The 20,822-nt window shown below is 33.8% G+C and overlaps 1 protein-coding gene and 1 non-coding gene across 5 annotated transcripts in view; both read right to left on the reverse strand.

Moving 5' to 3' along the window:
- Positions 1 to 2,059: 2,059 nt before the first annotated feature.
- The window catches only part of NSUN3 (NOP2/Sun RNA methyltransferase 3), a 47,322-nt gene continuing 28,559 nt past the window's right edge, over positions 2,060 to 20,822 (reverse strand). For all 4 annotated transcript variants that reach the window (XM_016165175.2, XM_016165171.2, XM_016165172.2 and 1 more), the window contains one exon: positions 2,060 to 4,810. In XM_016165175.2, coding sequence (XP_016020661.2) covers positions 4,540 to 4,810 — 271 coding nt within the window. In that variant the 3' untranslated portion in view covers positions 2,060 to 4,539. The remainder of the gene's footprint in view (positions 4,811 to 20,822) is intronic.
- LOC118602365 lies at positions 6,777 to 6,881 on the reverse strand. Its single transcript, XR_004950703.1, has one exon. It is a non-coding gene; the product is annotated as a small nucleolar RNA U13 (small nucleolar RNA).

The following is a 20,822-nucleotide window of genomic DNA, read 5'->3' on the forward strand; positions in this document are numbered from 1 at the left end:
TGTGTGTCTGTTGTATTTATTAAACATTTGTTATAATCTAAGACTTATACTTTATGAACAAGAGGGATGTCTATCAATGTGGAAATGTGGTATAGCTAGTTATGTTGGCTATTATCATTAAACATCACACTGAACAACTTCCATTAGCATCAAGCTAGTTGCCACCATGTCCTCCCTTTTCCTTTTGAGTTGGCAGGTATAAGTTACAAGTCCACAGTAATCCTCTTCTACTAACATCAATTCATGAGTCATCACAAATTCTTTGGTCTTGCTCCTCCACCCCCATGCCAGTGATTACTATAATTAATACCAGAAGGGAAGAAAGTCTTTCTGTTTTGGAAAGGTTGTTAACATCTTCCTTGGATGAGTAAATGAAGAATCTTTTGCTCTATAACTTAAGAAATATAAGCTAAAATATGCCCAGTCCCTCTTTTCTCCTCTCACCAACACTAATCCCTCTCCATTCTTCCCAGTATCTACAATTTTACTCTTACTTGTTTTTAAGAACTAGGAAATAGCTGAGTGCTGTAGACTAGTTTCTTATTTTTCAATAGGCTATATGTTTTTAGTCTCTGTTATTCTTCTAGGTTGTAAAGCTATTTGTGTTATAGGCTCTTCCATGGCAATATACAGCAGATAATTCCTTTTAACAAGCCAAAGCAAATTTAATTGAGTCATGATGTATACGATCAAATAGCCTCCAGTGAGGCAAACAATCCTTTATATAAGGTAGCATACATTTCACAGTTTCAACATGACTATATGGTTTCACATGACTAAATAATTACTTTCATCCTTGGTAAAAAGTTACAGAAAGGTATGAAGTTAATATCTGATTGAACTAATTAAATTTTAAAGAGGTATATACTCTACTAGGCTTTCCTCCTCCCTCGATTTAGTGAAATCTATTTCTTAAAAAAACTTAGCACTGAATTACAGGTAAATTAAAAAAAATTTTTTTTAACTAAATTGTTTAAGCATTTCCTAATGAGAATATCAAATTAATTCTTTTTCATTTATTTTAAATGTCATGCAATAAATAATATTAACAGAAATTATTGTCAAGATAGCATTTCCTTTTTTTAAATTAAGTGTATCAACATAACATTGGTTAATAACATTATATAAATTTCAGGTGTAAGGAATGGAAATAGGAGCAGCCACTATGGAAAACAGTATGAAGTTTCCTTTAAATTAAATTAACCCTGTAACTACCATATGATCTAAGAATTCCTCTTCTGGGTATTTGCCTCTACAATATAAAAACATCCATTCATTAATTTGTAAAATTCGTATTTCTGATTCACTCCCAATGACTTTGCAGCCTGAAACCATTTCGAATTATGACATTAGTTTTAATGTTTTTAGGACAGATGCTGTTAGGGCTTTTAGCACAAGTAGTGGATTATTAGCAAACATTAGTTAACTTATGAACCTTCATCTGAATACCATTCGGATACCCATGGGACCTGGGTGATATTACAGCTCCAATGTCAGCCTGTAGAGGAGCATCGGTAACGAGCATCATCCTTACTTCCCTCCCCAATGCAGCAATAAGTCAAGGAAAAGGAGACTTTCACTGATTTGAACCATATATATGGGTTGAAAATAAATTGTGCTATCTGTTATGTTATATTTGTCCCCAAAGGCAAATTTACCTAACACGTAATACAAGTAGTCCCATTCAATTGCATCAAAAGACTTCCTGGCATCTAATAAAATTGTTGCTATTGGTTCCAATTTCCTCTTTGTATTCTAGATTAGTTGTATTAGTTTATGCAGATTATCTGATGTTTATCTCCCAGAATAAGGCCTAGTTGGATAAGGGCCTATTTGATTTGTAATTACTTTATTTAGTCACGTAGCAAGTGCTCTGGTATCTATTATTCTATGTCTACCCACATTGTATAAAAAAATATTTTTCATAGTACTGCTAAGGGCATGAAATCTTGAGTATAAGGCTACATGGATATATGTAATAGGATAAAGGACTATAGACCACTTTGATTTCAAACCACAGACAATATCTGATGCTTTAAAAATTCAACACAAACCATTTAAATGCAATACATTTATTCATAGTTTATTTCTGAAACTAGTGACTGTTCAGTGAGCTGATGGCAGAGAGAAGTTAATGTGTTAGTAAGCAACCTAAATTTTTATAAAGCTATTTTGAAAGTAACTCAATGCCACAAAAAGTAATATCAATTACTCCTTGCTTTTCCATTGACATTGCAAGGCTGCTCCAAATTTCTATTCTTCAGTTCAGCACCTACAAAGAAAAGGCAGGCACAGAATACCTCCTTGGGAGATTTCTGGGTATTACAGGCATAAGAAGTACTTCTTTAGAACACATTCTGAAATATTTCAAAGTTTTGGTTTTTTTTTGTTTTTTTGTTTTTTTGTTTTTTTACCCCAGTATTGACTGATAAACCCTGCGATGCCCTGGGAATAGGGAATTGTACACAAGTAGGAAACTAAGCAATAGAGAATAAGGGTAAAGCCAGCTGATAGTCTTGAGGGTTCCTATAACTTATATGCTGTGAGACAGCATAGTATAGGGAGAAAGGCTTGGCCTCTGGAGCTAGTTTTAATCTTGGATCCATCCATTACTTACCTTGGCAAGCTACGAATAGCACTGAGCTTTTTTCTCAGTTACAGAAAGAGGTTAGAATATTCACTCCTGAAGTTGTTTTAAAGGTCAAAAAAGATAATATGCATAAAGAACTTAATCAAATATTTAATACTTAATAAGGGTCAGCTGTTTCATTATAATTATTGTTAATAATAAAGTGAGCTATAGAGAGATCTATATATAGATATAGTTGCATTTTTTTTCAGTAATCATAAGAAGGTCTAATCTAATGGCATGCTAAGTATTCAGAATAGGCTTCATGGCATTATGTTGGGAAAACAATGACATTCAAAACAGTGCACTTCAAAATTTTACTTTGCAATTAACCTACACAGAATAAATGCACCTTTTCAACCTATAGTATCTAAAGACAAGATTTCAAATTGAAAAAAACAACCAATAAGCATACACCAAAAAACAACACAAAAAGTAAAAATATTTTCCATTATCATTAATCTTCTGCATTAACAAAGTATATCTGATTTGATCTAAGAGATCCGGCTTTTCTTTAAACATATTGGTTAGATATAAATAAAAAATGGCTAATGAAATAAAAGTACAGAAAAAATATTCTTCCTAGGACTCTGCAGGTATAGGAGCCCAGCAATACATGCTTGCAAAACAAACAACAGTTATTGAACAAATAGTCTCTAGTTTAAGTGCACAGAATGTAATAAACAATTCAAAAGGATTCAATTTCAGAATTTCATATTTATATAGTCAGAGTTCGTTTTTGTTTAAAAAGCTAATTTCCAAAGAGATACAATCTTTTGAAGTATGCTGCATACTTTTTCTTAATAGTTGGAAAATTATGTTTGGACACTAAGTGAAGCAATTTCTACAGAAAACACAGGACCCAAACCTGAAGCTAAAATCCTAAGTACCTATATAGAAATGTGCACAATAGTCCCAGGATATGTGTAAACAGGAGAGCCACCTAGTAAATGGTATTGGGTTTTGGTAATCATATAATCCATTCTCATTAGGTATCTCTCTCTTGTGCATTAATATGTGACATCATACTCTCATATAACATTTCATAAAAAGTCTCTCTAGATTGTAACTGTAAGATAATCAGATTCTGTAGTGCTCATTATAACTGCAATTATGTAACAAAACTCTCCAAATATAGTTCAGTTATTACAGTTATTAATCATTCTGGTTTTGTTTCAAGTACTTGCTTTATAGCCTGCTGGATAGGCTCCATTATTCCACAAGCTGAATGTCGAAGTCAAACATGTGCATGTGAATCTGCTAGTCTAATGGCCTTTCAACATAATTTACCCTTTCAATTTGTATTTGTGAATACAAAAAAAGTGGAGAAATAAAGTTTGTGTCAATAGAGTCACTGACCTTTGCAGTAAACATAAGACAGTCCTTAACAAAAAACAACTTAGCAAATAAGAAACTTATTTTTCTAGAACTAGAAATAGTGCTTAAGAAGTCTCAGAATACCAATCAGTTCTTAAAGAAAAAGGGGTAAAACCTCTGAAAGAGTCTGTATATTTTGGAATGATAAAATTAAGAAGCCAGCAAATGTGCATTTTTAAGGGTTCAAAGTACCAACATCACGGATAAAATATATTTCTACACATCTTATGCATAAAACCATATAGATTAATTTAACTACAAAATGCCAAGTAAAAGACAGCAGATTTATTACACAGAACAAACACCATCTGCACCATCTTAAATCATCGCTATAGATATATTTCTAGGAAAAACATATACCCTGAAAATTCTCAAGCCTAAATTCTGAAATGCTAAAGTATTGTATTAACTAAATAGGATTACAAACAAACCCAGAAAAAGTAACTTAACAATTATTTAAATGTTAACATGTAGAGAGCCCAGAAAAATAAATGTAACACATGATATAGTTTACAAAATGTACATCACCAATATCATATAGTCCATGATTTTTTCAATTTTGCCACATACATTGGGCCCCAGGCTTTGCCTTTATCTGGAATCACCAAGAGCCCACATTCCTGGCCAGTGGGTGCGAATGTGAAGTCTTGGGAGCAAGTTATTGCCATTTCCTTAATGTCCACAGGTGTCACATTACTGTGGGAGTTTAGAATTTCACTGATCACATCTTGATTTTCTGCCTTGGAAAGCGTGCATGTAGAGTACACAAGTGACCCTCCAGGACGTAAGGCCTTAACTGCAGACCTGCGCGTAATTAGGAAAATGCATTAGATTGTTTAGGTGCATTAAAAGCAAACTCTAGGGTCTGAAGGAAAGGAAGCTTGCATACTTGACACTAACCTTACCCAGACTCAGACTGCAATAACTTTGAATGTTTTTCTAGCCTTACAACTATTTCTAATGTATCCCTGGATGACTAGGAAAATGGTAATCAGATCAATCAACACAGGTAAGACAGAGAGGATGTTTGGTTTGTTGCTTTGTTCGCTGAAGGACAAGAAGGTTGGGAGAGAGTATGGAATAATGGGTTTGTCTTTAAATATATTGAGTGGTTCCAGCGGGAAGGTGGAATGGAGCATCTAACCTTCGGGAAGGGAGTTAGGGCTCAGTGACAGTGGAAATCATGGGAAAAAATAGGATTTCCCAAGAAACATTAAAAAAACAAAAAACAAGAAACACTGGACTAAATACAGACTCTCAGAGAATGCCTATATTTAAAAGGAGGGAGAATTTAGAAAATTAAGATTTCACCAGATGTAAGTGTAGCTTTAGGGAAAAGATGGGAAGAAAGGTTTTTGTTGTTGTTGTTTTTAAGTGGAAGACTTGCACATAAATGTAAATGCAGATACAAGAGAAGAACAGTCCCAGGTTTCAGACTGCAAATGAAGGCATTGCTTTAGAAAAGATGGGGTTCAGCTCCTCATCTGAAACAACTTGAGAGCATGAACAGAGAAGCAGGATATTTTAAGGTAAATGAAAGTTCATGATAGACAGTCTCGATAACAAGAGTGAAATGGGAGGCAAGGTCATCTACTGAAACATAAAACCAGAAAAGTTTTAGTCTTGTTGCTGTGGTAATAACCCCAGAGCAATTAGGAATCAAGAACTTCTTTAAAAACAATCATGTTCTAGAATTTCTACTGGATTTAAGAGTACAGTCCACCCCATGTCTCACATCTATATTTAAACAACTAGAGCACATCCTAAGAACTGAGGTTTATAATGAAGATCCACCTGGCCAAAAAGCATTTGCAGATGTGATTTAATTAAGGTTCTTAGATGGGAAGATTATCCTGGATTATCTCAGTGGGCCCAATATAATCACAAAGATCCTTATAAATGGACAAGGGAAGCGGGAAGAGTCAGAGAAAGAAAGGTGATGACAGAAGGTAAGGTTGAAATAATAGGATTGCTGGCCAAAGGCCATGAATGTGGGATGCTTCCAGAAGATGGAAAAGGAAATGATTCTTCCTGTCTTAGTCCTTTCAGGCTCCTACAACAACAATACCTTAGACTGGGTAGCTGAAACAATAAACATCTATTTCTCATAGTCTTGGAGGCTGAGAATTTCCAAGATCAAGGCACTAGCAGGTATAACACCAGGTGAGGACCTGCTTTCTGGTTCACAGAAGGATGTTGTGTCCTCTCATGGTAGAAGGGGCAAGGGAGCTCTCTGGGATCTACTTTTAAAAGGGCACTAATCTCATTCATGAGGGTTCCACTTTCACAAACTAGTCACCTCCCAAAGTCCCTATTACCTAATGTCATCACCTTTGGGGTTAACAGTTCACTATATATATATTTTTTAGGGGGCAGGCACAAGCATTCAGTTTCTAGCACTCCCCTAGAGCTTCCAGAAGGAATTACAATTCTGCTAGCACCTTGATTTTGAAGTCCTGACCTCCAGAAGTATACGATAATACATTTGTGTTATTTTAAACCAGTGTTTGTAGTAATTTATTATAGCAGCAGTAAGAAACTAATACACACTTGGTGATGGCATTTTTAATTTTTTTTACATTGATATATTAAGGCCTTGGTAGATGCTAAATTTTACTAAAATTGTTTAAGTTACAATGCTCATTTTGGATCATTTCTACTGACTATAGCAATGGATATAAGATTTTCTTTAAAAAAGATTACTAGCTGTGCAAGGGATATATACAGATTTGAATGCAGATATCTTTTTTTTCCCCTTTTTTTCCCCTCACTTCAGACAGATACTGTGCCCATGTTGTAACAAAGTTTAAGGGAGGCACCATCTCACACAACAGTTTGAATACCTGATCATCACACTTATGAACCACAAAAGGATCGAACGCAGATATCTTCAAACTCCCAGTAAAATAAATTTTTTTGATTCTTGTTCCACAATTAGCAAAGCCAATGCCTGATCAAGTATAATTCTTTCTCATTACAGTTGTACAAAAGTACATAGAAGCTTTATCATTTATAAACAATATGTTCTTCATTTGATGCAAATTTAAATTAATTTCTATAATGTTGCCAGTGTTGGCTGATTTTTCTGCTTTGTTTTCATTCCAACATTTATAATTTATCTTTCTAAAATTAAAATTAAAATGGGTATAACTTAACTGGTCATATTTTCAAAACAAGGAAACTGTATGTGGCAGCACAAAGGGCTTTTTTTTACAAACTGGGTTAATCTCAACATCCTGTGGCAAAATGTTAGGGGTTCCTGTCCAATTGTTCTGGTTTTACTGCTGATCACTTTCTTTAAATACCAGTTTTGTCCTTTTGCTGGTAGTAGATTTGAATTTCAAAATACCATAATTTTGTATTTAAAAATCAAGAAAAACAGGCAATGTGGGGGAAAAATGAACTAATTCCCAAGGTTCACACAGCCAAGATTTTTCTACACTGAAATTTATTTTATGCCACAGAAGGCATTTATCTCATGAATTGAAATAGTCCATATTGAGATTCACGACTGGTTTTGCACAAAGTATAAATCTATCTCTATAATTAGCATTTTTCAATATGCATAAGAGTTTCTTCACTTTTGATACATAAATGACAACAGGTAATCGATTTTAGTTAAGGCTAGAGTATTTAACAAGTCTATAATCAAATTAGTTTAATGATTTAAAAAACTTTACTGCTGGTATTGGTATTCCAATAAAATTTAAAAGATATTTAGCATGTGTTCTACAGTATACTAAATGAAAAGGCACACCTAAAATATAAGTACCCAAATATGCAGTACTCTGCCCACTCTAGTAGTGCCTAGGATAAATAATCTGCTTCCATAATAATTCACACATATTTTGAAACAGTCCATCAGAACCAAGTTGTTACTATTTTTAAGTTTCCTCAAAATCATAAAAAACAAACAAACAAACAAACAAAACTATGTGAGTATTTGCAGGACAGACACAGTAGGGTGTGAGAAGGACTGTGTTGCTTCAGAAGAAAAATAATAAGAATAAAAGAAAGGTACTGACTGCTTAGTAGTTCTTAACAAGCCCAGTAAGTAATTTAAAATTCTGGAGGGTGAAAAAACAATTTAGAAGTTAGAGACACATGAATAGTAGTAATAAACTGGCAAAGTTGTGATAATGACCATATAAAAAGATAAGTCAAGATTAGAGAAGAAAAGCAAGACATTGGATCTGGGTCCTAGTAGAAGACAAAAGGGTTCTTTATGCCTGTATAAATTTCTATACCATGAAAAGTTATTATTATGCATGCATTTGGCATATTAGTATCTTCTGCTAACCTTCAAATGAGCTGCGGTCCCCTCAGCTTCTCAATGACTGTTTCATGGCTTAACAAAATCCTGAAGAATGGGTCAATTTTTACCTGTGCTATACCACTGACTTATATTACATGAAATTACTAAAAACTAAGTAGTATTAAGATCGGCATTATTTACCATTGAACTATAACCGATGACAGAGAAAGAGTTAGCAGAACTTTCTAATCATACCAATAGAAGGCAGAAGAAGATGTCATGACTACAATAAATAAAGCAAAAGTATTATTTTGATCAATTAGGTAAAAGCAAACCTAATACTTTAAAATTAAATGGGAACTAGTAGACATTATCTTAGGTTTTATATATTATTCAATACACAATGTCCAAGTATAATGCAGATCTAGGGGGAGTCCTTCTAAAGGAAGTAGAATTACCACATAATACAATCCTTCCATCATTCCCTGAAACATCTATCTTCCCCTCAGAAGCCTCTTAAGTGCTGTTCAGGCTTAACCATACCTAAGATATGAAATAAGATTCTATCTCATAACACTGCTGTAGGAAATAAAGCTGATCTTGATTAATAATAGAGCATAAAATAGAATGAGAAATACTTTTGCCCTAAGTACTCCTAACAGAGAAAAAGAATGATGGCTTTCTTGCCACAGAACGTATGCCAGATACCCTGTCGCTTTATGGCAGATATTGTCTGTACAAATTTCTCCGAATCTCTTGTTGTCTTTCACTGTATTATGGAATAGGCTGACATGCATTCTGTACTTGAACCACTTAGTCAATAAGGCAGATAAAAACAGAACAAAACATATTCTAAAAAAAGAAACCATTAAATAGAATATAATGTTAAATTAAAACTTCCCATTTATAAACAAACAATCTTAATGGAATTTTGGCACTTTACAGAGTATACCTGAATGGTACTTCAGGTCTACTATCTTTGATATACCACTGTGAAACCCAAAAAAGCTCTGTGACTTACAGTTTTTTCTTAAGTTCGTGATCAACTCATTTGGCCTCAAAATCTGATCTACATTGATGTGAAGTTATTTATGGTCAAGACTTAGCCCCTGTGGTATAACTATTCGTATGTTTTACTGAAAACATACTAACATTCAATTAAAAGATGTTGCCCCAAACACCACTGGGGGGAAGTAGGTGGCATGATATTCCACATATGTACTTTGTTACCATTTTTAAATTAAAAAAAAAAAAAATGGAATTCTGAAACATATCTGGCCTAAAAAGTTTTGAATAAGATTTTGGACTTGTATTTTAGATTGAAATGAGTTATAATGCAAAGCTATATAAAATATATTCTGTACTACATCTATGTGATAAACTAGTCACAATAATCTGATGAAAGCTTAATTTAATTATTTTTAAAAGTCAACCATTTAAATGTAACTTTAAAAAGCATCGGATAGGCAAATCTGCATTCTATATGCAGGAGTCCATCAGTGTTTTCTTATTCTAACATAAAGAAGGAAAACTAGATTGTTTCATGTTCTCTCAATACAACCAGGCTTCCACCCCACCCTCCCCAAAATACACTGTATGTACAGAACACTTTGTACGATCAATGATAAAGCCTTTTTTTTTTTTTCCAGGAGTTCATTTCATCGTTTTGTTCATTGCTTTTCACTGAATTTCTCCATCCTTGAAAGATTTGCTTAGAGAAAAAGAGAGACTCAAGTCCCAAGAGTCACTTAAGATACTGGCTTAGAAACAAGACGAGAAAGTGTTGCTTTCCCAGCATAAGAAGAGAGACCACCTTTACGTTTCCAGACTAGTCCATTTAACTTTCCAACTATCAATCAGTAAAATATAATGACCCCGGAAAACAAAAGAAAAATATCACATAATTTTAATACCTGGAAAAAAATGCATTACCTTAATGAAAGTGTAAGTTTAATGACTTGAAATACACTAAACCAACAAACTAATGAAAAACTAAAACATCTTGAAACCCAACAGCTATCGAAGTTCCAAAGGGAGGGTATATCCAACTTGATGAAAACTGAAAACTTGATGTAGGTGTCTGTTGTTCCTATGGTAAATCTCTGAGTCTCAGAGAATGTTATTTTTATAAATGGCTATTAAAACAACCTAACACATTTAAAAAATATAAATTCCACTTTTCTGGTCTATTCTTCTGGTCCTTGATCAGAAATTCAGCATTCTGTTGGGAGGTTCAGTGTTAATTAGATCACTAAATTGAACTGTTTTTTGCATTTAAAAAGCATGAGCCCAAATTATAGAAAACAATCAGCACAGCAATGGTGCCATCTTTTGACCAACGTAGAAAGTGATTTTCCACCCTTTTCATTAATTCCTCATGATTTCACATCAGGAGATACACAACTTCTTTTCATATTTCCCTTGTAACATGTTTGAAGTCACAGTCATTGTCTCTCCTACAAGAATTTCTGATGCAGAAGTAAAGCAATCACAGATATCTGTTCTCTTGAAAAATTAAGATTACAGCTAAACTTCCTATGATTAATATATTTATTCCTCATCTTTCTTCCTGTCCTTTCTATTACCATTAAAGCATCAAGGCAACAGCTACCATTCTTTCAGATGTAAATGCAGACAAGCAATAAAGTAAAACAGACTTACAGATTCCTTTATTGCCACATTAGCAAGCTAATCCCCCTCATCTTAGAAGCTCTAGCATTAAACATTTTTAAAATCAAGTAATACTGTAGTAATTTCAAAAATTTTAAATGAGTATAGGAGCATCAATCCTCAATTGGTTCCTTGTAAGCATTTAATATTTAATCAATGTTTCAGAGTTTCTATATAAGGGTACTTTATAAGGTCACTTGCAACCTAAATAAAAAGTTACATAATTATTAGTGTAAAAAAATGCATAAAAATTTCTGGCAATCTTTGTATGTTACTGCCCAAATGACAAACTAAATCCAAAACTGAAAAGGCAAAATGCTTACAGAAGACACTGCACACATAGCACATAATTCTCCATGAGGAAATATTTTCTTGAAGAGAAGAGACAGGGGAGGGGAGGGGAGGGGGAGAGGAGAGAATATTCCTGAATCAACGGAAATGTGGATTTGGCCCAGGAATCAAATGAGACGCTGTTCTTATGTTAACGGACTGGGGGACAGGTGATCAGCCTAATTAATGTTATCTTCTGTATATCTGGTGCTTAATTTAAAGAGCATTTCCCACATGGAGTTTTAATAAAATCGTATGAGGTACACAGGGCAAATAGACTGATTCAGTTTATCAAATGGGGGTCACGAAGACTCTGTGACTTGCCTAAAGTTACACAGCTAATTAATGAAGCACAAAGACTGTCACCCTGGTATAATACCGGGAAAAGGACCACAAGGTTTCCCAAAGCTATATACTCTGAAATAAATATTACCGCTGCTAAAGTAAGTATGGAATCTGGGGCAATAAGGCAGAGAATACTGCATGCATATATTTCATCATCCCAACTGTTCTAAATATTCATGAAGGTAAAGAATAACTATGTACTTTTAGGTACTTTTAACATAAATAACTAAGAATTAATAGGTCTGAAGGTATGACCAGAGAACCTTGGCTACCCTCTCTTTTTATAGCACATACAATCTTTACCTATTAAAGTGCTATTGCACAGAATTTATGGTGAGGTTAATGAAACGCCTCACATTGAGACATAATTTGAAACTTTTCATCACAGACTGACATCTAAATCATAGTTTTAAAGAATTTTAACAAATAAGACTCAGTGGTTAGATATCAAAGGTGGTTACTCCATTAAAATTCCAAATAATCTGCAGTACATAAAAATATGTTTTTCTCAGAAGCGTTTTGATAAAACGAGTATAAAACCAGCCCAAGCTAAAAGAGTTATTTTCAGCCTTCATCCTACTATACTATTGGATTCTGTCTTTCATTTTCAACTTCAAGAAACTTTTCCCCACTTTGGCTTCCTGGACATGACTCTTTTTTGTTCAACATTTATTTCTCTGAAGTTCCCTTCTGGCCTCCTCAGGTATCTTTCTTCTTCCCATCCTTTAAATATCAGTTTTCTCTAGAACTTTATCCTTAGTTTATCTTCTTAAAGTTTTTTTCCTAGATGTTTTACATGTTATTTCATTCGTTCTCTCTATTAAGTTTTAAAACATGAATTATTATTCACACTTTGCAGAAGAGAAAACAAAAGCAAGACTGTTAAGCAACTTTTTACAAGTCCACTCAGTTACTAGGTGTCCAAAAGAGGATTCAAATTTGGGAACTAAAGCTGTACATCATATGCTCTTAACCAGAGTTATCCTTGACACTTCCTTTTCCTTCCTATTCTAAAGCCAAATCAATCACCAAATTCTATTAATCCTCCATTGAAAATATCTTACAAATCTGATGACATGTGTTTACTCCCTTCCCATTCATTTACTTGAGGCTTTTGTCATTTACTTTTTCTGTAAAAATCTTTCAAGTCGGTTTTCTTGATAAAGGATTTTCTTGTTAATTTTCTTTGCTTCCTCCAGTGTCATCTGATTAAGGAATTTTCCAACTAATAATAGATACTTCTAATTGTTCTTCAATATCTGTTCTCACTTCCTTCAGTAGTAATGAGATTTTTAATTGGGCACAGCTAAGACTAATTTCCTAAGCTGCTTTTCACTAAAGGTAATCCTATGACTAAGTCTGACCCATGAGATGTGAGTGAAAGTAATGGGAGGTATACTCTTTTGCTCCTTCCTACTACTTGGAATGCAGATTAAATAGCAAGAGCTGGAATTCCCAACCTGGACCATGAGTTGAAAGATAGATGGGGTCTGGATCCCTGATGGTGGAGTCAGGCAATCAACTTAGGGCCAGAACAACCCCGGGAAGCCCACTTAGACTTTCACTTAAGTCACTATTGCTTTGAGTCTTCTAATATAACACAAATTGAATTTGGCACCAAATGTAGTTACATTAGCAAAACCTAAAATGCAGAACTGGCTTAGTAAGCAAGCAATAGTGGGCAAAGTCAAACAAATAGTATAGGCTAGAAAGCCAGTGAATACCAATTTTCTGTATCAACTTGGCTGGACCATGGTGTCTAGATACTTGGTTAAACATTATTTTGGGTGTTTCTGTGGGGTTATTTTCAGATAAAACAGACATTTAAATTGGTGGACTTTGAGTAAAGCAGAATGCCTTCCCTAATGAGGGTAGGCCTCATCCAGCCAGCTGAAGGCCTGAAAAGAACAAAAGACTAACCTCCCTTGAACAGGAAGGAATACTGCTAGCAGACATCCTTTGAACCTGACCCACAATAACAACTCTTCTCTGGATTTCCCACCTGCTGGCCCACCCTTCATATTGGAGAACCCTAATACAGCCAATAGCCCTTATCATACTATGGAAAAAAATTTAATAAAACCTCTGGTTATGATATCTTAGGAAACAGATCATGTGCTTATATAACTCTAGGATGAGTAGAAGAAAATCTCAAAATGTTAGTGTGTGTTAATGAGAGAAGGCTCAGGATATATCTTGGGAAATTGGAAGCAGAGATGGAAGGAGCAAAGTTCTACCAAAAACCTGTCTCCCTGTGGATTATAATCTAAATTGACTTAATAATTCAGTAATTTGAGCCTGATAGGGTTGGAAAAGTCAACAGATTCTGTGCCCCAAAGTGAAGCAATGGTAAAAAAGATATCCCTGAAGAGGTTGCTCTTACAGAGGTGGTCCCAAGCCTTGCTCAAGCACTTCTGAGTAAATGTCTTGTCTGGGCAACAGGATTCAGTCCAAAAGCAAAGATGTTACTCTCATTACTCTCATTACTCTGATACACACAGTATGAATAAACTTCAAAAACATTATGTTAAGAGAAAATCTCAGATTAAAAAAAAAGACATGCTTTTTGATTACATTTTTATGTAGTTTGAGAAAAGGCAAAGCTAATCTACAGTAAAAGAAATCAGAATGGTTGCCTTTGGTAAGTAGAGTAAAGAGATTCTGAAGGAGCACTAGGAATCTTTCTGGGGTGATGAAAATGTTCTAAATCTTGATAGGGTTGTCGGTTACATGTGTCTATGTAACTTGAAATTTCTTAACACGAACATGTAGCTTAGTGTACCCACATGTTGTTACAGACGCACTGGATCGACTTGTAGGTGAGGTGAGGACCAGCTTCCCAGCAATTATGGGATCTCCCTTCGGCTTCTCTGAATTCTAAACCAGGTTACTGTGCAGCTCCATAACAAAATGCACCAGTTCTTCAGATTACACATTATTAAAGTTAGATGCTTAGTGGTGGTAAGAAACCTATGCAGGTTCTGGTGATAGTAAGATGTGGTTCTGCTTTCTCCTTCTGGGTTCCAGTGTGCCTTTGTTCCCTCCCACTTCAAGTGCTGGCTATTGACCCTGCTAACTTCAACCCTCACACTAGAAGTAGGGGCACAATCACACACAATTTCTAAAGACTGCTTAACTACCTCCAAGGATTAAGATCTAATTCCTCTAAGAAATCCCTTGCATTAGTTGTGAGGGTTCTTCTCTGACCAAACCCTGACAGCCAGCAATACCTCTGCTCCTTGTAGAACAACATGAACACTATTGTGTAATTAACCATCAAATCAAAGAGTTAAAATTCATTCATCTTTCTAGATGCTTAACAAGTTGTAATGCTTACATAACTATCTTTTAGTTTCCTTCTGACCAGGCTAACTTTTCCTCATCCTTCTATACCACTTCGAAGCTCACATAGCCTCTGAAAACTTCACTCATTCCCCATAGAATTCCTCCCCCTTCTGTTTTTCCAAAGCAATAAATTTTTAGCTTCTCATAAACAGAATTTATATCTGTTTTGTACTTTACATGTAGTACAACTGGAAAGTATGTTCTAAAAATATAGTTATTAAACAAATGAATGAATAGATGCTACTATAATTAAGAAGTGGTCAGGCAGAGACCTTTTCAGTGTAAAGCAAAGGAATGTATTAATTATGACTAACATGCAAAAATTCTGAACAGGGAACAACTCAAACCTACAACTCTTATGTTACAGAACAGATGAAACTAATATAGGACAGAGGCTTTATGTGGAAAAACAATTTTGTAAACAAGTAATTCATAAAATGAGAAAGTTTTTTTCCTCTTGTCAAGAGGGGTCATAGATAAATTCCTACAGAAAGTAAAATAATCTGTTAATGAAGGTTACTACTTAACAATTGTGCTCTCATTTCTGATGAGCTGAAAAGTTTGGTAACTTTTAGTTAAGTCCACTTGACTCTATGGAAAACCGTGGCCACTACTTTTAAATTTAAAATATGTGGTACTGTGATATTGTGTTTTATAATTAGAAATATATATTTATCTCCTTTTCTAGAACAAAGCTCTTACAACCTTGGGATTTCCCAAACACAAAAGTGTCTTTGGTTATGCTAATGAGATGACTTTGGGACTACATCTTTGGATGGGAATGGTTTCTCAAGAACCAACATGTGACTGAAGGGTTGGGTTTTTCAGTCGCACCACTTGAGTTCTGGAGTAGAGGGGAAAAGGGGCTTGAGGTCGAAACAATCGCCAACAACCAGCGACTTAACCAACCATGCCTATGTAGGTGTTAGGAGAGTGACAGCGCCCAAGAGGGCATGGAAGCTCTGTGCCCTTTCCCATATACTTCACCCTATGCATCTCTTCCATTTGGATGTTCATCTGTAACCTTTATCATATCCTTTAATAGACTAGTAAACATAGGTAAACTGTTTTCTGAGCTCTGTGAGCCACTCTAGCAAATTAAGCAAACCAAACGAGGGGTCATGGGAACTTCTGATTTATAGCTGACTGGTCAGAAGCAAAGGTGACAACCTGGACTTGCAATTGGCATCTCAAGTGGGATGGTGGCACTCTTGTAGGACTGACCCCTTAACCTGTGAGATCTGGCACGATCTATCTGCAGATAGTGTGGTAATTGAGTTAAACTGTAGGACACCCAGATGGTGTTGCGGAGAATTGCTTGGTGGTGTGGGAGGAAACTCCCATCATTACATTGGAACTGGTACCAGGATCTTTATAGGTAGCAAAAATGCTAGTAAGTCATATTTAAAAATAAATGTTATTCCTGACACTGTCTTTTTGGAAACATAAGGGAAATCTAACAGAATAGGTTAGTGTAGGGGGCAGGCAATCTGATTTAAAAAGGAGAAAATAAATAGAATCTTTAAAAAAAATTATTACCTTAATTTTGATATGGGAAACATAAAGTAATCTAAGATGGTTACCTTGTCCCAGAGGAATTTTTCCAACCTCCTCTCTCTTGAACCCTACCTTTCCCGCATGTGCGAAACAAAAGACTGTCAAGTATATGGAAGTAATCAATGTATAAATATGCCTGCCTGCCTTTGTTGAGGGCTCAGACTCTGGAGAGTGACTCCTCTGAGCCCGCAGGCATAAATAAAGCTCCTTTGATTCTTAGTTCACTGAGTGCCACCTGGTTCTTCCGGGTACACGGACCAAAATCCGCAACAATCTGATATACCAATAGAAGTATTTAAATTACTATAAAGTAATTTAACAAATGTTAAAACTACAACTTTATGAGATCTACAACATTTTTATCTCCTTTTTTGCCTTATCCCACCCTAAATGTTTATTCTTCTAAATTTAATATTTTTTCCTCTAAGCATTTCAGGGATTTTTGTTTTATTTACTTTTCTTTACCATGCCATATATTTTTTTTCTATGTTACATTATTGAATTAGAATTAGAGAGTATTCCTTTCTAATTTTTCTATTTTTGTTGCTTTTTGGTAGTTTCTATTTCTTTCATTTTTCTACTACCTGTTTCTCAATATTTCACTAATTTAATACACTATTTCTACTGGAAAACAGTTGTCTGGGCAAGAAAGCAAATAAACAACTCCTATTACCAGTATGCAGAACCAACAAAGAACACATTAAGGTGAAATGTTGAAGCTCATGTAGAATATATCAAGTAAATGCAGATTTAAAATTAAGTTTCAGGTATTACAAGCATCAAAAATACAGATATTTCTGGGTTAATAGTTACCCAGTGCTAACATCAGTTTTCAAAGTGTTATTTTACAAGCCTTAAGGATATTCTTTACTGTGCTCACAGTAAGAAATTGAATTTTTAGATATCAAACTGTTTATTATCAAAGAAGTTCTATAAATTCAAGATAAAGAAACCTGACCTGGCTTGCTATTTTCAGAGATACCATACCCAACAGCTATTCCTTTGTCAACCTAAGAAATAAAAACAATGTTGATAATTATGTTTTGCCCATTGGCAGTAAGGTTTTATATACAGTACTGGTAGAGCAGGGTAATGACTCCAAGTACTCCTGAAATAGATTACAAATGACAAGTCTCAACATGTTTGTTATTGGCTTCTATTTGAAGATCTCAATTTTAATACATCTTTTTAACAGTTAATTACCTCATTAAGATGGATATGGGAGGATGCCTTAGAGATTTAAAACTCTGCTGAGACTGAACGTAAGGAATCTAGTTTTGTGTTACTTAAGAGAATGATAAGAGACACATCAGGCCTAACTTTAAGATAGGATCTTTGATCTACCACTAAATATAGTCTCTTCACTCATGCAAAGAAAAAGAACTGAAAAGCTTTCAAGCAAACCATAATTGACTTAATTTTGGCCCATAGAATATGTGCTTATAAATGAACGGAGATTGCTTATTGCTGATTTAAATGATTTTTTAAAGTTTTTTCAAACTTTTATTTTTAGTAACAAGAAACTTTCTCCAAATGAAATACTACAATCTTAACCAGATTAAGTTATCACACCTAGTTGGATCTGTTGTGTGGTGAACTAAGAGGCTCTCCTAGTCATCCTTCTCTCTTCCCTCAAGATGGCTCCAGAACAATGCTACAGAATCTCTGTGTGTTTACAAAGCAAAGTTTAAAAACCAGTATCCTAAATAACTCTTTGAAAGAAAACAACAGCTATCTCCTTTTAAAGAACAGTCATTTGACTCCTGCAGTGGTCAGGTTATAAAATAATTAAAAGCCCATAAAGTTTACTAAAGGCATTTTAGTGACTTCATTTAGGTCAAAGGCATGGTAAGTTCAGATTCCTGTAGGAAGTGGTAGAATGAAGCCAAGTGCCAAGAAAACCTTTCTAATGAAAGAAGCAAGGTTTTCATTTTGTTTGATAGCCATTAGAGGCTTCTCAAGTTATTAAGGAAAAATCATTTAAACTCATATTAACATCACTAATATTTTACAAATTGAATAAACATGATGAGTTATTGAAATGCTTATATAGCATCTTATTTTGAATACCTTCATTTTTTTAACTTTAACCCATTGATAATTATTACTTACCTTGAAAAGTTTAATAACTTCCTAATTACTTTTCTTTTTGTTTGTTCCCTTTTATGCATCCTCTATGTGAAATAAATTAATTTAAAATAAATATAATCACATTACTTCATTATTAAAAATACTTAAGCAACTCTCCCCTTGGTCAGATTGTGTATATGTATATAAAGCAGTTGTGTTATTACGGAATAAGCTATCAAATTAAGTATTACTGAAAAGCATAGGCAATTAAAATAAATAGAAGCGGAGCTGTGTAGCTCAAGACTAAGTAGGAATAGTAGGGCCCCCGTTTTAATAGCCAAAATAGGGTGGTCCCTAAGGGTTCTGGAGATAGTATGAAGACTATTAACAAAAGTTGTATTTTTCTAATAGCATGAGGTGAAAATATTTAAAGCAAAACTTGACAGAATTACAAGTAAAAATGTACAAATCCAAATCATACTTGGAGATTTTAACACACCTCTTTCAATAACTAACGATCAGTTTTTTTTTAAGTAATACTATAAAGAATTCTAATAACAAAATTAACAAATGTTACCTTATGAACCCAAATAGAATACTGTACTAATAAACAAATGTAAAATTCACATTTTTTTCAAGCACAAATAAATTATTTATAAAAACTGACCTAATATGGGGCTATGAAACAAGTGAAAATAAATTCCAGAGGGCTGATCCAATATAGCATTTGCTCTCTGATCACAATAAAAATAAGAAAATAATAAGAAAGATAACCAGAAAATCCCCATATGTTTGGAACTAGAAAACAAACTTAACAATTAAAAAGATGAACAAAGATAAATGTTCGCTCTTGAAAGGACAAAAAAATCTGACAAATCTCAGGCAAGACTGATTAACAAAAATAAAAAAGAGGACATTATTATAAATCCTGCAGACATTAAAAAGATAACAAGGAGATATGGTACACAACTTTGTGTCAATACATTTGTAGACTTGTTTAAAATGGGAAAATTACATAAATAAATGAATGAATGAATAAATAAATAACAGAACTCATAGAATTAATTCAAAAAGAGAAAACATTTAAGAGTCCTGTAACCATTAAAAAAAACAAATGGCCAAAAATTTTCCCACAAAGAAAACTCCAGAACCATATAGCTCTAATTGCAGATTCTATCAGTCAAAAAAATAATAATAATAATTGCAATGTTACATAAATTGTTTCAGAGAATATAAATAAGAGCCTACTCCTTGCTTCATTTTATGAGACTAGTATAACCTTGATTCTAAACTATAATAAGAATATTCTAAGAATGAAAAATTACAGGCCAATCTCACTTATGAACATAAATGGAAAAATCCTAAGCAAGATATTATCATACAGAATCCAGAAAAATTATGTATATATGTGTGTGTGTGTGTATATATATATACACACATATATACTTTAGAATTACAAAAGTTTTTGCTGAAAATCCAAAACAAGCTATAGACAAATTCTGAGACTTAATAAATTTATCAATATCATGAAATATTGGAAAAATGTCAAAACTCTCCAAACTGATATATTTAATGTAATTCTAATCAAAATCCCAAGAAGTTTTTCATGAAACTTGAGAAACTGATTCTGAAATGTATATAGAAATGCAAGGGAGTCAAAAATAGCCTAGATACTCTTAACAAAACAAATCAAAATGAAATAATGAAACAAGAGAAGATCTGTACCTACATACTATGATATTAATGCCATGATAATTAAATTAGTGTAATACTATCTTGAGGATCAATGAATAAAGCAATTAAATAGACTAGAAAACAGACTCATGTTAATGTGGACATTTGACTTATAACAGGAGTAAACAAATGAAAATAGGGAAAGAGGGAGGGAGGGAAAGGAAATAGATTCCTACCTCATACTAAGAAACAAAAAACAACTGAGATGGATTATAGACCTAAATATGGAAGTTAAAAAAAAAGCTTCCAGAAAATAAAACAAGAGATTATCTGGCATATAGAAAGTTTTCTTAAACAGTAAACAAAAAAAGCATGAATCAGATGAAAATATAGATATAACAAATTATGTAAAAAGTAATAAATTCTCTTTGTAATATTCCTCCAAAAAAAAAAAAATATCTAAGAGAGTTAAAGGGCAAGGCACCAAGCCACAATACGGAAGATATTTGCACCACAATATCAAAAACTTAGAAAGTGCTGTTATTTTATCCTGTTTATAAGCTAAAAAGT

This window comes from Rousettus aegyptiacus, unplaced genomic scaffold, assembly GCF_014176215.1.
Source record: "Rousettus aegyptiacus isolate mRouAeg1 unplaced genomic scaffold, mRouAeg1.p scaffold_m13_p_4, whole genome shotgun sequence".
Classification (NCBI taxonomy): domain Eukaryota; kingdom Metazoa; phylum Chordata; class Mammalia; order Chiroptera; family Pteropodidae; genus Rousettus; species Rousettus aegyptiacus.